Here is a 15,395-nt window from a genome sequence, read left to right as displayed (position 1 = left end):
TGAAGAGCAGACCCTGTCTCACCAAAAATAAAAAAGCCAACACTAGCAAAACCAGTTTTTAAAATACGTCCACATGGATCTGCTCAAGGGTAACCCCACACATTCTATGACAACCTCCATCTCCTGACTGATCCGATATGGTCATTCCCCGTTTTGGGGGAACTTCCCAATCGTTGAAAGGGTTTGGTATCTCAGGGATGTTACATTAATTATTTATGTGATTGGAAATTGTGCTTTTTCGTAGCTCTTTTATTGAGAATCACGTAATTATCGCCATAAATCTTTTGGATGCCTTTTCAGCCTCGTTGCTGGGAAATTAGCCGTTAACTTACAGAACCTGGTAGACCTGCAGTCTGACCTTTGATAAAGTAACTCTTAATGTTTTGCATAACTGATGACCGTACATCATTATCCTCATTTCTACCCCTTGGGCCTCACTTTTATCTTTATCTCTCCTCTTTCTTTCCGCTAGATCGCTGAGAACCACTTTTTCTGTGTGTGTGTGTGTGTGTGGGGGGGGGGGGGGGGTTGTGGTGGTGTTCTTAAAATAAGACTGATTTAATTGTATTCCTTGGGGAAAAAAATACAGAAGACAATAGAGTGGGCCTTAAATGTTGTTTCCCAGTTGAGATTCAAGACACCTTTTTTTTTTTTTTTTAAAGACAGAGTCTTGCTCTGTCACCAGGTTGGAGTACAGTGGTACAACCTCAGCTCACTGCAACCTCCACCTCCCAGATTCACATGATTCTTTTGCCTCAGCCTCCCAAGTAGCTGGGATTACAGGTGCCTGCCAGCATACCCGGCTAATTTTTGTATTTTTAGTAGAGACGGGATTTTACCATGTTGGCCAGGCTGGTCTCGAACTCCTGACCTCAGGTGATCTGCCCGCCTCGGCCTCCCAAACTGCTGGGCTTATAGGCATGAGCCACCGTGCCTGGCCAAGATTCATTAAGCCTCCTTTAATCAATGTAAAGAATGCAGTTCCAGAGCAGTGACTTAAAAGCTGGGATATTGGGGACAGCTGTTAATGATCTGGACCTCACCGGGCACATTGGTGACAGTCAGAGGCTTCCAAAGTGCTCAGATCCTCCTGAGAAGGAGGATGGGCAGCAGCTCCTCTTCCCCAGGCGGCAGTCAGGTCTCCCTCTAGAGAATCCCACATACCCCAAACCACATGGGAGACCTTTCTTGCCTCCTCCATCAGCCTCACCTCTACCTGAAACGTCATGGGGATGGTTACACTCTCACACTAAGAAATACTTCAGCCCATATAGCTGGGACCAAGTGTCAAGGCCAGCAGCCTGGGACCCTGCCCTTGCTGGTGCTGACTGCGGTCCCCTCCAGCTGCAAGGAAGGTTCAGGAAGGTGGCATCGGACGAACGTTGGTTAGGAGCTGCTGGGGCTTCCCACCCGCGTTCTCACGTGGTAGAGTCAGGGTTTTGTGTTGTGCTGAGCTGTGGCTTTGACCCCTGACCCCTGCGCGGCTGTTTTGGAAAGCACTGTTGTAACTCACCTGGCAGCAGGCCTTGGCAGAGCCCCTCGAGTCGCCATGGTGTGCGTCTGCATCTCAGCGTGAGTGCGTTTGGGGCAGGTCCAACTGGCTGTCACTTGGTCTCTGCCACTGGAATACAATTTATTACATTTCAAATTGGTCAGTAAATTGGCATTTATAGCCCTAAAGTTAAAAGCAAGAGATCTGTTGGAATTTGCTGCTTCCAGAAATAACTGACGATTGTCTTGTGTGCATTCACTTGCTTTCTATTACGAGATAAGAAGCAGGAGGCGGCTGAGATGCACTTGGTGCAGCCTCCATTCCCAGTGCTTTGGGAAAAGAGCAAGTCCCATGTGTCCGCATGGCAGGTTCCCTTATAGAAAGTAGCAGTTAAGTCCCCAGTGAGCTGTTGTCCTGTGCCCAGAGGGTCTCCAGAGAGTAAGGATTCTTTTCTCCTTGTTTCAGGGTTCATAGTGGCGTCATGCACGCAGACTCCTGCAAGTTCCCCTAAGTTCTTAGAGGACTGCTTTGCCTTTTGATCTGAGAGTTGCAAAGTTCCATAAAGAATGGCCCTTGTGGATAAGCACAAAGTCAAGAGACAGCGATTGGACAGAATTTGTGAAGGTAAGAGCGTGTTTGGCGGTTTTTACCAAACATACGTAGTCCCTCACTCAAATCTTCGCTGGCTGCTCCCTTGAGTTGGCTGTGCCACTCCCCAAGCCAGAGTCCCTCCTCCGATTCCAACACTGCATACCATTGGCACCCTCTGCTGGGTGTCCTTGGCCGTGGGCCTGGCCTTGGCTTAGGACAAGGCCTGGCTTCTGGGGTGGGGTTGGGGACTAGGAGGACAGTTTCAGGGCTGGTGGGCCCTGAGGTCCATGTCTTCCATGTACCTAAGGTTATTTTGCATATAAAAGATGGTGTTGATTAGGACCATCTTTTTTCACTTCCTGAAATCTCAGGACGTTACCTGTTTTGGATTAAGATATTTACAATGCTGAATTCCCTGATACTATGAGATTCCTGAAGAGCCCAGCATTGCCCCTCGTGGTGTGTTCATGTCCCTGGTATCTTTGGAAATGTCTGGAAGTGTTCTGTTCATGAAAGGAAAAATAAACATAATTAAAATCTAATGGAAACCTGGGGACAAAACTCTGAAGTGTTGATTAAGCACTGCGCTCTTCCAGCTAGCGGGTGGTAAGAAACCACCGTGTGGATTCGGGTTTAGGGGTGAGTGCACCTGCCAGATGGGGTCAGTGCTACAGGGCTGCTCTTTGCTCAGGGTGATTGCTGGTACTGCCCTACAGGGTGGCTCTCGGAGGGAAGCGAAGATGGCTCCGCAGCCCCCTCTGCACCCTTCACGCACACGCTGAAGTCTAGTAGCTGATCCACCAATTTGCGGACAGGAATATGCAACCCACAGGCCTTCCCCTGCAGCTGCCCATATGGAATTGTCTGTCCTATAAGTAGATGTGGCTCACGCCACACGGGGTTGGGGACATCATAGACATTCTGCTGAGTGACTCCACGGCCTCACAGAACTCTGCACTGCAAGATCACAAAAGCACTGACATTCCTGGGGTTCAGTATAAGGAGTTTGGCGTTAAAGGGTTTTTTTAAAGTAAACATTCACAAATTATAAAAACCTACAGAGAGGTTGGTAGGATGGTACAGTGAACACCAATATTCCATTCAGTTTTCCAGATTCTTTTGAGGGGAGATAAAGACAGAGATATACATATAAAGACACTGTGTGAGTAGATGATGGATTTTCTTCCAGAACCATCTGAAAAAATTCAGGGGCAGCACTTTACTCTGGACTACCTATGGCATGGCACCTTTTATCCAATTTCCTACTGCTCCCAATACCGGAATGAACCCCAGGAATCTAACCTCAGGGACAGTATTGTCTAGTATAGGCTGCATATTCGCATTTCCTCCACGTCTCTTTGCCTGTGCAATAGATAAGGGTCACGCATTGTGTTTAGTTGTTACATCTCTCTAGTCTCCTTAGTCTAAAATTATCCCCTGGGCTTTTTTGACTTTCAGAGACATTGGACTTACTGAAGAGCCCAGGCCCCGTTGATTTGTAGACTATTCCACAGTATGGGTTCACCAGATTGTATGGGGAGTTGTAAAATTTACTCTTGACTTCCGGTGTAAAGGTGCTTGATTGAGGTTACTGAGTACTTGCTTCTGGAACACGCTTGTGACTCAGCTTTCCAAGGTTACTAGCAGGAATGCCTCTGGGGCTGACTCCACCCCCTGCACCCAGGATTCTCCAGGGGTGTTGCATCAGAAACTAGAATGGGATTGAAGAGCTAGCAGCATTTCCTCTGTGTGTTTCCATGGCTGTATAAACCTGACTTGGGCAAAACCATTGTCTGCTTGCAGACCCTCTGTCCCATCCAGACAGGTGCTGAAGGATGGTTCACCAACCTTCCCACCCCCTTCATGTGTAATAGGAAATTTTCAGCCAATTTTTTATAACAGAAGTTTGCATTACCTTGTCTATGCATGGTGTTCCAGATACATTTGCAGTTATATATTTTAAATTTCTCAATAACTATCAACGCAGACAGGCCAAAATGCAGTTACTCCAGTGTGGGTCACCATCTATATGTCAGCTCCCTAGGCATCTCATTAAGTACTCACAGTTGGTCCTAAGTGCTTTGTTGGTGCTCCTCCTGTGTATAAGCTGACTTACTCCTTGTGGCACCTGTTACGGGTCAGGACAGGTGGCACCCATCTCACAGGTGCTGCCAGAGTGGCGCTGAGCAGTAGGCAGTTTGCACCCAGGAACCCGGGCAGTCTGTTTTTTTCTGTTTGGCCTTCTCTCATACCAGCTCCTTGGATTCAGCTCTTTCTTCCACCTGAAGGCCTTGAACATCTAACACACAAACACACACACACACACCCTCTAGCTTTGAATTCTCACCATGTCTCTATTCTATCAACTACTTGTAGAATGTTCTGTATTGATATGCAGAGAGCCTGTCAAACTGTTTTTTTCTCCCTCCCCACTGCCTACGCCTGACACAGGGACTTCTGCGTCCCTTAGGTTTGTTTTTTTTCTTTCTAAATGATTAAAAGCATGAAGCTGCCATGTTCTGCTGTGCTTACCCGGTCTGCTCCCAAGCTTGTAGGAACTTTGTCTTCCTGCTCTTGGTGTCTGGATACACCAGCTCCTTCAAATTCGTCCCCTCCCGCCTGCTACACAATGCCAATATCAAGCCCTGGTCGTGGGTCCCTAGGCTGGAATCAGGCAGGCCTCTCCAGGGTCCCACTCCAGGTACTCCGCTGGAATCTGAGCATCACCCCTGCACAGATACTTGTACAGCCTTTCCCTGTTTTCTAAGGCCTGTCCAGCCCCTTCCTCTTTGAAACTTTTCAAAGCAAGAAAAAGTGGCATGGAGCTTGATCCTTCTGTGTGCCCAGAATCTGCCGTGGGGATTCACTCCGCCAGGCTGTGTCTCTACTCTGAGAGCAGGACACAGACAGTCTTTGGGACTCCAGCCAAATGAGCTGGAGTAATGGTCTTTCTAGCCAACGTAAAAGCCACATTTTAATTTTTTTAATGTAACTCTTTGAGTTTGCTATTTATAATTGTTCCTTTTTTTTCTGATGCCTGCTATCAAGCAATCCTATAATACCATGTAAGAATTATTACGAAGGAGCCCTCTCGTAACACAGGCTGATCAGAACAAGATTGTGGTCTCCTCATTCTCAAGTATAATGGAGATCTTCCTATCTGTTTAGTCTGCTGACATAACTGACATTGTGAACTGCACCAGCTGGAGGGTTTTAGTACCTACTTTATCGCATTATGCCAGAGCTCCTTTGGTTTGCCCCAGACATCTATTGGTTGGAAATGAGGGCTAGCTAACAATCTCTCAGCATTGCAAAGGGAACCCAGAAGAGCATCTTGCAGAGCCCTGGGTTTGTAGAACTTAATAAACCACAATGGCTGTTGTTGGTGGTAACTTTTTGTTAGAGCTGCTTCTTGTGGATTATGATAGAATCAGTCTGTAAACACTGCTCCCCTTTCCTGTGGCTGTTGCGATTGCAGCTTGAAAAAAGTATGTGTTTCGTTTTACTGCGTTTTGTTCGAATGTGTTAGAGACGTGGAAAATGGTCCCCTGAGGATGGTATCAGCTGAGTTGTGAGTAGTCCCCTTGTAACATGACTCAGGGAGGGTGCTTCTCCATTTCCTCTGCAAAAATAAAAGGGACCTCCTCTTAAATAAACAAGCTCATGAAACATTCCGCACCTCTGGAATGTTCTCACGACCACAGAGGATAAAAGGAATGAGAACGTTGAGCTGGTTGGGTGGATATGAGGAAAAAGGAGACAAGCTGGTTTCTGTGCAACACATAGATAGTTAGAAATTCTGGGAATCTCATTCTGCATCACCTTTGTCGCAGGAGGATGAGAAGTCTGAGAAGATGCTGCCGGGGATGAGGTGGAAGGGAGTTTCCCCAGTGGGCCTCTTCTGTGTCGCGGGCTCTTCTGCTCTTCTCAGTGGGTTGAACTTGCCATGGTGGAAGCACATGTCAGTGGGATGTACCCCCAAGAAAGGTCATTCATACGTCTGAGGAACAAAGACAGGCGCCTCCAGGGTCAGCAAGGTTACCGAAGTGGTCTAGAAGTCCAGAGGGAGGCTCTTTCCTTCTTCCAGCAGCCTCCTTGCCTGGCAAACACCCATCAGAGCCTCCAGGATGAGAGAGTGACTTTCTCTTTCCCCGAGGAAAGAACATAATCCACAGAGTGTTGACAAATGGTTTTGTTTGGTATTTAAGATTTATTTGTTTTTGTTCTGAGTAGCTGTTTTCTTTTCACCTATCTTTGTACAGATGCATTATAAAATCAGGACTTGTTTTGTTTTTGTTTGTTTTTTTAAAGCACTTTGAGCGCTTTGTAAAGAAACAGAGTTGAAGCCTGCCTATAGGTAGTCCACAGACAGTTCTAATAAATAACTTTAAATAGCCCCAAAATGTGGATTTTAAAAATGGGATTCATAATGTTGCTATACATTATAATTATATGTTGGGATCAGGCAATTATGCACATTTCCAGCAATTATGTGATTAGCTGTAATTACATTAGCTATGTAAATATACAATAGTCAACTAGACATGCCTTAAAACCCCAAAGCACAAATGAACATACCCAAACAATCTTATGCAAAGGTAAAAGGTTCAGGAAACAGCCAAGGCAAAGCTTCACAGACACAAGTGCGGTTCTTTGCAAGGGGTAAAGTTTCATGTTTTGCCTTATCTGTCCCCGGCTTTAAGAGAAACTCAGAGTGGGGAACCCTCCCCAGGGAACCCCTCACCCCACCTGTTCCTCCACCGACTCTGGGGATGGGGTTCATAGACTGCCCTCCCGTTCTGCAGCTGCGAATCAGGTTCGGTGTTTTATTTCTCTGTTGTTACTCATTTCTCAAGCACAAACATAAGCTTCTCTTTGCACCGGTCAGTTTGGTGATGGGCGGATGTCTTCATACTCACCACTTTTTTCTAATAGCAACATGTTAAGGCCGCTTTGCTTTTTTGGGGGGGGCCAGGGATGTGTAGTGCAACTGGAGTCTGTGGCTGGGGTTTGGGGGTTCATCACCGTCTTCTAGCTTGGTTCTGTAGCTGCGGTTTTCAGCTCCTGCGCCTACCACAGTGAATCGCGCTGTTTCCCACCCCCTGGTTGGTGGTGCCCTGTCTCCATCGATGATTGAGTTGAAACCTCCCACAGTGTGGCCCGGAGCCCCTGGGCCCAGCTGCCCGGGGCTTTACTCTCAGTGCCTGTCCTCTTGGTCCCGGCACCTTTGGGAAAAGAGCATCTCTAGTTTCAGGCCAAGTCAGTGCCTTGAGGGGAGCAGTGCTTGGGGTGGGCAGGGGGAAGGAGTGCCGCGGGGGGAACAGTGCATCCGTAGTCTCCGTGTTTGGAGGAGGCCCCAGGGTAGCCAGACAGCAGCAGACAGCAGCCCGCACGAATGCAGAGAACCTTCTGTGCTCTTCACACAGCTCAACCTAATTGACAGGTATTTGGGGTGAGTGTGAACCAGAACCCCAAGATACATTTTGCTGCCGGCTTCTTGCCCTCTCTCCTTTTCCAGAACGTACAGTGTTAAGCTGTGAAATGAGACTCCTCTCTGATTGCTTTCTACCACTTGGCTCTCTTGCTACTAAAGCTCAGGCACCTTGGCGTGCGCGCTCGAGGGCGTTCCTCTGTCTCTGTCTCATCTCCATCTACAGAGTGACCTCACGTGCCTTTCTCAGCCCTTCCACATCCAGCAGGAGCCTGGCTGAGCACCCCAGCTGGGCTGTGAAGATGCCGAGAGGGGAGAGCATTCTGGGTGTCCAGCGCTGGGGCACAGTGGGATCCCACACTCCCTGTCCCTCCAGCCTGTTTCTCATCACCTGAGGGTTTTGTTTTCCGTGTTCCGGTTGAAGAGATGTCTGTGCCAGGAGGGTCCCTCCCTTCCCATTTGCAACCTGGGATGGGTGACGCAGATTTATCCGAGACTTGGGAGTGAGGCTGAGAGTCAGTTCTTTCGTATCCTAAGAAAGGCTGACCGTCCCATCAAGGCCCGTGTGCTGAAACTGTCCGTGTGCAGGCTCAGGTGGAGCAGGTCTCTGTCAGGCAGCCATTTGTACTTGGGCGGTGGGTACTTTGCCTAGCTTAGTGCCCACCATGCCCAGGCTTGCAAATGGGGCTGTTTGGACTTTGATGTGGGCTCAGGCTCAGAGGGCTGAAGTGGTTGTGGGGAGGGGCTTCTGGGGACTGTGTCCATGTCTCGTTGTCGTTTTTCCCCATCACACCGTACACTCCCTTGAGGCCAGCCGTCCATCACCATTGAGTCATAGTCGACAGTTTGATTTACAGCCCGGGTGTCAAACAAAATGAAAAGCACGTGATGAATGGAGGGAGCACGTGCTGTGGAGGGAGGGGTGCGCTCCGCTCCGCAGGTCAGGGGCTAAGCGGCCATGCCGTGGCCTGTCTCTACAGGCACATGCATGCCCTGGATTATTTTTGGGGTGCTTTTCTCATCTTGAGGAGTGGCAGATTTTTTGGACTAAGGACAAAGTGACAGAATTGGACTGAGAAAGGTTCATGGGGGAGGGCTCGCTGAGCCAGCCCTGATTAGGAGCATTGCTCACAAAACCAGAGGAAGGACGACATCCTGGGACCTTCTGATCCCAGGACAGCCGAGGAGACCTCAAACAGTGGAGTGTGATGGGGCGGGCCACCATGGAGGTGAGGTGGAGACTTTGGGAATCTGCAGGAAATGCTGCTAAAGAGCAGAAGGGGTGGTGTTCATTGAGCACCTACTGTGCGGAGCGTCTTGTGCCGGGTGCTGTCCAGAGCTGAGCACAGCCTCTTGAGGTTGAGTGTGTTCCATTGCTAGAAATGGGAATCCTGACATGGTCCAAGGTGAGGCCTGTCCTGCATCCCAGCTGGGGTCCCGTTGCACACTTTGGCTCCACCAACACTTTCAAAATGGGCAGTGCGAGAGAATGGGCTTGTTTTTTTTTTTTCCTTTTGAAACCCCATAATGAGTGGTCTAATTTTCATAATGCAGTTCCCAGGAAGCTTTACAATATAGTTAAGAAATTGAGTCAGAAGCAATGTGCAGGCCTTTGTTTTCACTTACCTTGGCTAAATACTGAGAGACATGAGGGCTGGGGCTTCTTAGGATGCAGCTAATCTGAAAAAGGCTGGGTTGGTTCAGACACTCGACGTCACTCTCCTGACTTCCTTTGGCGCGTTGCATGGGTGCCCAAGCCTCCAAGCTCCAGGCCCGGAAATTGGTGAGAGCACTCAGTGTGCAAGCAAGGGTGCACGGTGCACTCGGCCCCTTTGATACCTGAAACGATGTCTGGGCAGTTTTGCTAATTGTTGCTGTGTGCTTGTGTGATTTAGACGAAGGCTGCTTTAAAACCCAGCCAGACTTTGTGTTTGCTCTGTAACCAGTGCATTCAGTGTGGCCTCCCACCCTTTGCGTTAGATTAGCCAACTTGGTTACTTTGGGTTGAGGACGTTCGGGGGCAGGGGGTAGGGGGTTGATGAGAGGAAAGACTTTTTTTTTTTTTTTTTTTTTTGAAATGGAGTCTTGCTCTGTTGCCCAGGCTGGAATGCAATGGTTCTGTCTCGGCTCACTGCAAGCTGCACCTCCCGGGTTCACGCCATTCTCCTGCCTCAGCCTCCCGAGTAGCTGGGATTACAGGCACCCGCCACCACGCCCGGCTAATTTTTGTATTTTTAGTAGAGACGGGGTTTCGCCATGTTGGCCAGGATGGTCTCCATCTCCTGACATCAGGTGATCCGCCCCACTCAGTCTCCCAAAGTGCTGGGATTACAGGCATGAGCCACGGCACCCGGCCCAAGAAAACTTTTTTAATGGCACAAATTCCACAACACTTAACTTGACAGAAGCAGACAAAAATCCAACACAGGCTGTCCACATTTAAAAGCAGGAAATGGGTATGCCATAGGCCGATTTTTCTGCCCTGTGTCTGCCAGAAAACCGTGTTACCCGCTAACTTCTGCAGCCTCCCTAGGGAAGCGCTCGCTGTGGGAGACATAGAGGGCACTGTGGTGGCTCCGTCCTGGGATGCAGCAGGCGCTGAAGAGCCTCCTGAGATGTTATTTCCGCTATCACCTTCAGAGCTGCCCTGGCCCTTAGTGTTGGTGGAGGCAGGATCAGGGAATGGAAGCCCAGGCAGGTGCAGGACCCCCCTGGGGAAGCTGTTCCTTAAGTTCCTTCAGTTGGGAACTTAAGTTGCCTCCTGAGAATGAGCTATTCCCTGAGAAGGCCTTGAGACAGACCTGGCAGCCCACCAAGTGGGCAGGTGACAACACAGTTAAGAGGGACACACCATTGAGCCAAATAGCCCTCATGTTACTGCAACCTTCAGACTCACTGATCCCACCTGTTCTTCTTTTTCTATAAAAGTGAGAATTAGACCCCAGAGTCATGTTTTCTCTCTCATTTCAAGCAGTTTCCTGCATGATTATTCCAATGGGAACATGAAATGCTTGTTGGCAGTTTGTCCAAAGACTGCTCCGTCGGAGGGTACCCACTGATCATCCCCATCCTGGCCTCTCTTCCCAGCTCTTCTGGAACTGTCTGGATCCATCTCTGGAATTGTCTGGATCTCTGTAGGTCTCTATTGTTAATTGACACCTTGTGTCGCACAGGGACTTCAGAATTGGCTTTGGGTGGACATCGCCTCTCTCCCTGACACAGCTATGTTATACAATCATCTTATTTTTACTTGACATAATTTCTATAGTGAGGGTTTTGGCAGAATTAAAAAATTAAGCCCGTGAGATGTATTACTCTAATGGGCCCCATCTCACTTTTAGTCAACATGAGAATTTTTAGGAAAAGCAGTCATTTCTAAAAGACTGGAGTGTGGTGTGTGCGTGTGTGTGTGTGTGTGTGTGTGTGTGGTGTTTGTGTAACCAGAGTGTTTGGAAAAGTGAGTCCAGTTACAGGTGTTTTTACCTAGTGCAGGAAAACATCTGTCATAATATTTGTCAAATCTCAGAGCCAAGGCTGTGCGAGTTTGGGTGGTTTCCAAGCAGAACAGGTTGAAAGTTGATAGAAATGGAAGCTGGGCCTCCTGGTTCAATGGGAGGCTGATGCTGCCCCAAAGCGCATCTGCCCACATCTGCCCTGCTCCTGCGATCACCCCTTAGACACCAGCTCAATAATCTCTCTGAAGAATCATTACTGGTTTCTTAGGAGCTACCGGGTAAACATTCTTCTGTAGAGCCCTGTTTACATTTGAGAACTTGCTGAGCTGAAAACCAGATAGCAAAGAAGCTGGTGAGTCAACAGAGCTACCTTACTCTGCTACAAAAAAGACTTGGCATGGGGGATTTTCCCGGAATGCTCCAAGTTTATCCACCCATCTTTGAGGGGTGTGCATGCACCATGAGTGGGGTGGCATAGTACTAACACCACATAAGGTCATGTTGTTCATTACAACAAGGAGAGGAAAGAAATTGGCAAGGTGGCTTAATCCTGAGGCGTTGGCCGGGCGCAGTGGCTCATGCCTGTAATCCCAGCACCTTGGGAGGCTGAGGTGGGTGGATCACCTGAGGTCAGGAGTTTGAGACCAGCCTGGCCAACATGGTGAAGTAGATAGAGTAGAGACATAGTAGTCTCTACTAAAAATATAAAAATTAGCTGGGTGTGGTGGTGCACACCTGTAATCCCAGCTACTTGTGAGGCTGAGGCAGGAGAATTGCTTGAACCCAGGAGGCGGAGACTGCAGTGAGCCGAGATCGCGCCATTGCACTCCAGCCTGAGAAACGAGCAAAACTCGGTCTCAAAAAAAAAAAAACTGTGTCTCAAAAAAAAAAAATTTAAAGACTGGTATTTCTCTTTAGAAGATTCTAGTAGAGTGCTAGATTGAGAGAGATGTGAGTGAGGAACAGCACTCGGGTTTAATGCTTGCAGGTATGCATGTTGTCTCATTTTAAAGTGCTTTCAATGTATACAGCCTTTGTAGCTTCCTAATCACCGGCTTTTATTTTTGCTGTGAATTCTTTGTCATGGGAATCCTGCAGTTGCAGGGCAGGAACCTACCGTGTTAGTCTGGGATGTTGCTTCTCTGGGACTGTTCCATATGTTTAAGGAAATGTCTTAATACTTCGGGGCGCTCCTTTATCTAAATAACTGCTGTTCTTTGCATTATTGCGCCTGAAGTCCTTTGTGGACTCTGAAAGGTTAATCCATGTGAATATGGAAAAGCATCTGCAGGATCTAAGCCTGCTGGAATTAGGCTTTTCATCCTGACATACCTAAAGGAAGATGAGATATCCAGATGCAGCCGCTTCCCAGTTTTGCTTTGCAGTGTAAGGTTTAGTCACCCATCCTCCTGTTCCTGTGACTTCTGTTGCGGTCACTTTAAATCCCAGATTACACACGCCCTTCCCTGGCACTCCCCGGCCCCCCGGCAGCATGAGCCCATCTGTGTTTCACAGTAATAAGGTAAAGAATGCATTTGGGCTTGAGCTCGGAAACCCGTTTGATTCACAACCAAAGAGTCGTCTCAAAGCCAGATCTCAGTATTATCAAAGCATCAGGTTTCAGAGCTGGCCCTTTTTTGGGCTAGGCATCCATGGCCTAGGATCACGTGTGGACCTTTTTCTGTTTATCCACGTTTAATTTGTGTTTAGCTGTGCCATGGATTAACGTTTCATCGCGGTGGATTAAGAGTGGACTGACATTGAAGCAGCCTTATTTTGCTTCTGTTACCTCTCAGGAATCAGTGGCGGGGGTGGGAACAGCCCCTTCCAGAGGGGGAGGCAGGGTTCATCCTAAAAGTACCCTGGTGCTTGGAAGAGGGAGTATAAACGTGAGCGTCAGTGTGGAAGTAAATCCCAGTTGCAGCTTGGGAGGGCTGGATAGAGCAAGCCACCGGCTTCATCAGTCTAACGAGATGTCACATGGAACAAAGCTTTAGGGGTTTTATTTAGCTCCTAATCCGCATGCTGAGAGAGCCCTGGTCCATGTGAGCACACCAGCCAGGAAGGGGGACCTGGCAGGCTGGGGACAGCCTCCTCTCTGGGACTGAGCTGTAAGGAACAGACCTCTCTGGCTATCGTTGGGGAGTGAGGCAAAGTTACCGTGAGTCTTACGTTTTGTCTGCTAAGGTTTCGGAGGATTAATAATTTAGGCCATGCTTTGAAACAGAAAACCCCCAGTTGGTTGTCCCTGCCGTCTCGGAAGGGTTAGCACACAGCCAGGTCTGTTTTTGATGTATGTAATGGAAGATTTATAAAGAAAAGCTTCTCCTCTGCCTCATCCGCAGTCATTTTTTTTCCAATGCCAGTTCCCAGCAGGCATATAAATATTGGTCGTTCTCAGAGCTGGGATGCTGCCGGGTGGTACGAGGGCCCCTGGGAGAACGCCGAGTCCCTGCGGCCTCTGGGGAGGAGAAGCTCCCTGACGTATGGCACAGCAGAGGGGACTTGGTTTGAGCCAAACCACCGACCACAGGACGCTGCCCTGCCCGTGGCCGCCGAGCCCTACCTGTACCGGGAGGCCGTTTATAACTCAGTGGCTGCAAGAAAGGGGTCTACTCCTGACTTCACCTTCTACGACAGCAGACAGGCAGTGATGTCTGGTCGCAGCCCCCTGCTGCCACGGGAGTACTACAGTGATCCGTCTGGAGCTGCTAGGGTACCCAAAGAGCCTCCCCTCTATCGGGACCCAGGAGTCAGCCGGCCGGTCCCCAGCTACGGAGTGCTTGGCAGCAGAACGTCATGGGATCCAATGCAAGGCCGGTCACCTGCCCTGCAGGACGCCGGTCACCTGTACCGGGATCCTGGAGGTAAAATGATCCCTCAGGGGCGGCAGACACAGAGCAGGGCTGCATCTCCCGGGCGGTATGGACGGGAGCAGCCCGACACCAGGTATGGGGCGGAGGTGCCTGCCTACCCCCTCAGCCAGGTCTTCAGCGACATCAGCGAAAGACCCATTGACCCTGCCCCTGCCAGACAGGTGGCCCCAACGTGCCTGGTTGTGGACCCCAGTTCAGCTGCTGCCCCCGAAGGCAGCACAGGGGTGGCCCCAGGGGCCCTGAATCGTGGCTACGGGCCTGCCCGGGAAAGCATCCCATCCAAGATGGCTTACGAGACTTACGAAGCTGACCTGTCCACCTTCCAGGGTCCTGGTGGCAAGAGGACCGTGCCCCCTGAGTTCCTGGCCTTTCTGCGGGCGGAGGGACTGGCAGAGGCCACGCTGGGAGCCCTACTGCAGCAGGGCTTTGACTCCCCGGCCGTCCTGGCTACCCTGGAGGACGCGGATATCAAGTCTGTCGCACCCAACCTGGGCCAGGCCCGTGTTCTGAGCCGCCTGGCCAATAGCTGCAGGACCGAAATGCAGCTGCGGAGGCAGGACCGGGGAGGCCCGCTGCCCCGGGCGCGGTCCAGCAGCTTCAGCCACCGAAGCGAACTGCTCCATGGTGACTTGGCTTCTCTGGGCGCTGCGGCCCTGCAGCCCCAGCCTGCGGCTCCTCTGCAGACAGCATCCCCCCGAGCTGGAGACCCAGCTCGCCGTCCCTCCAGCGCACCATCTCAGCACCTCCTGGAGACGGCGGCCACCTATTCTGCCCCTGGCGTGGGCACCCATGCCCCACACTTCCCCTCCAACTCCGGGTACAGCTCTCCCACCCCTTGCGCCCTGACAGCGCGTCTGAGCCCCACGTACCCCCTGCAGGCAGGGGTGGCCTTGACTAACCCGGGCCCCTCAAACCCCCTTCACCCAGGCCCCAGAACAGCCTACTCCACAGCATACACGGTGCCCATGGAGCTGCTAAAGAGGGAGCGCAACGTGGCCGCCTCTCCGCTGCCCAGCCCTCACGGCAGCCCCCAGGTCTTGCGGAAGCCAGGTGCACCCCTGGGGCCATCCACCCTGCCGCCGGCCAGCCAGAGCCTCCACACGCCTCACTCACCGTACCAGAAGGTGGCCCGGCGCACAGGGGCGCCCATCATCGTGTCCACCATGCTTGCACCAGAACCAAGTAATACATCCTGCCCGCCTGCCCTGCCTGGGGACCTGGGGGGAGCAGGGGGGTGCGGGGTTGTGGAAGTTTGAACATAGGATGGCAAGTCCTCACTCACCAGGCCACACACACACACCACCAAACAAGAAGGACGCAGCACTGTGGCCAGTTGACACGGCTTCTCTTAAGTTAATCAGATTTGTGTGTCAGGCCAGATCTGCTGGGGCAGCAGTGCCCTCCTGTTCTTTAGTTGAGGTCGGGTTGATGTGTAGATTTCCCATTACAGTGGTAAAACTCAACTGTGTTTCTTGGAGAAAGTCGCAAGTCACTCAGAACAGACTGCAGCCTTGAGCTCACGAGGGGTGGCCCTTTCTGTAGTTCACACT

General features: G+C 50.4%; 1 protein-coding gene across 10 annotated transcripts in view; it reads left to right on the top strand.

The window, feature by feature from the left end:
- CTBP2 (C-terminal binding protein 2) overlaps nt 1–15,395 on the top strand; it is a 172,782-nt gene that overhangs the window by 120,027 nt on the left and 37,360 nt on the right. For 9 of the 10 annotated variants that reach the window (XM_063781204.1, XM_063781203.1, XM_063781206.1 and 6 more), the window contains one exon: nt 1,958–2,116. In XM_063781204.1, the coding sequence (XP_063637274.1) occupies nt 2,059–2,116 (58 nt within the window). In that variant the 5' untranslated portion in view covers nt 1,958–2,058. Of the gene's footprint in view, nt 1–1,957; nt 2,117–7,410; nt 15,028–15,395 lie in introns of those variants that run through there. The other variant, XM_016919586.4, reaches the window with a different exon arrangement.

The sequence above is a fragment of the Pan troglodytes genome, chromosome 8 (assembly GCF_028858775.2).
Source record: "Pan troglodytes isolate AG18354 chromosome 8, NHGRI_mPanTro3-v2.0_pri, whole genome shotgun sequence".
Taxonomy (NCBI): Eukaryota; Metazoa; Chordata; class Mammalia; order Primates; family Hominidae; genus Pan; species Pan troglodytes.
This window is presented reverse-complemented; position numbering and strand designations above follow the sequence as displayed.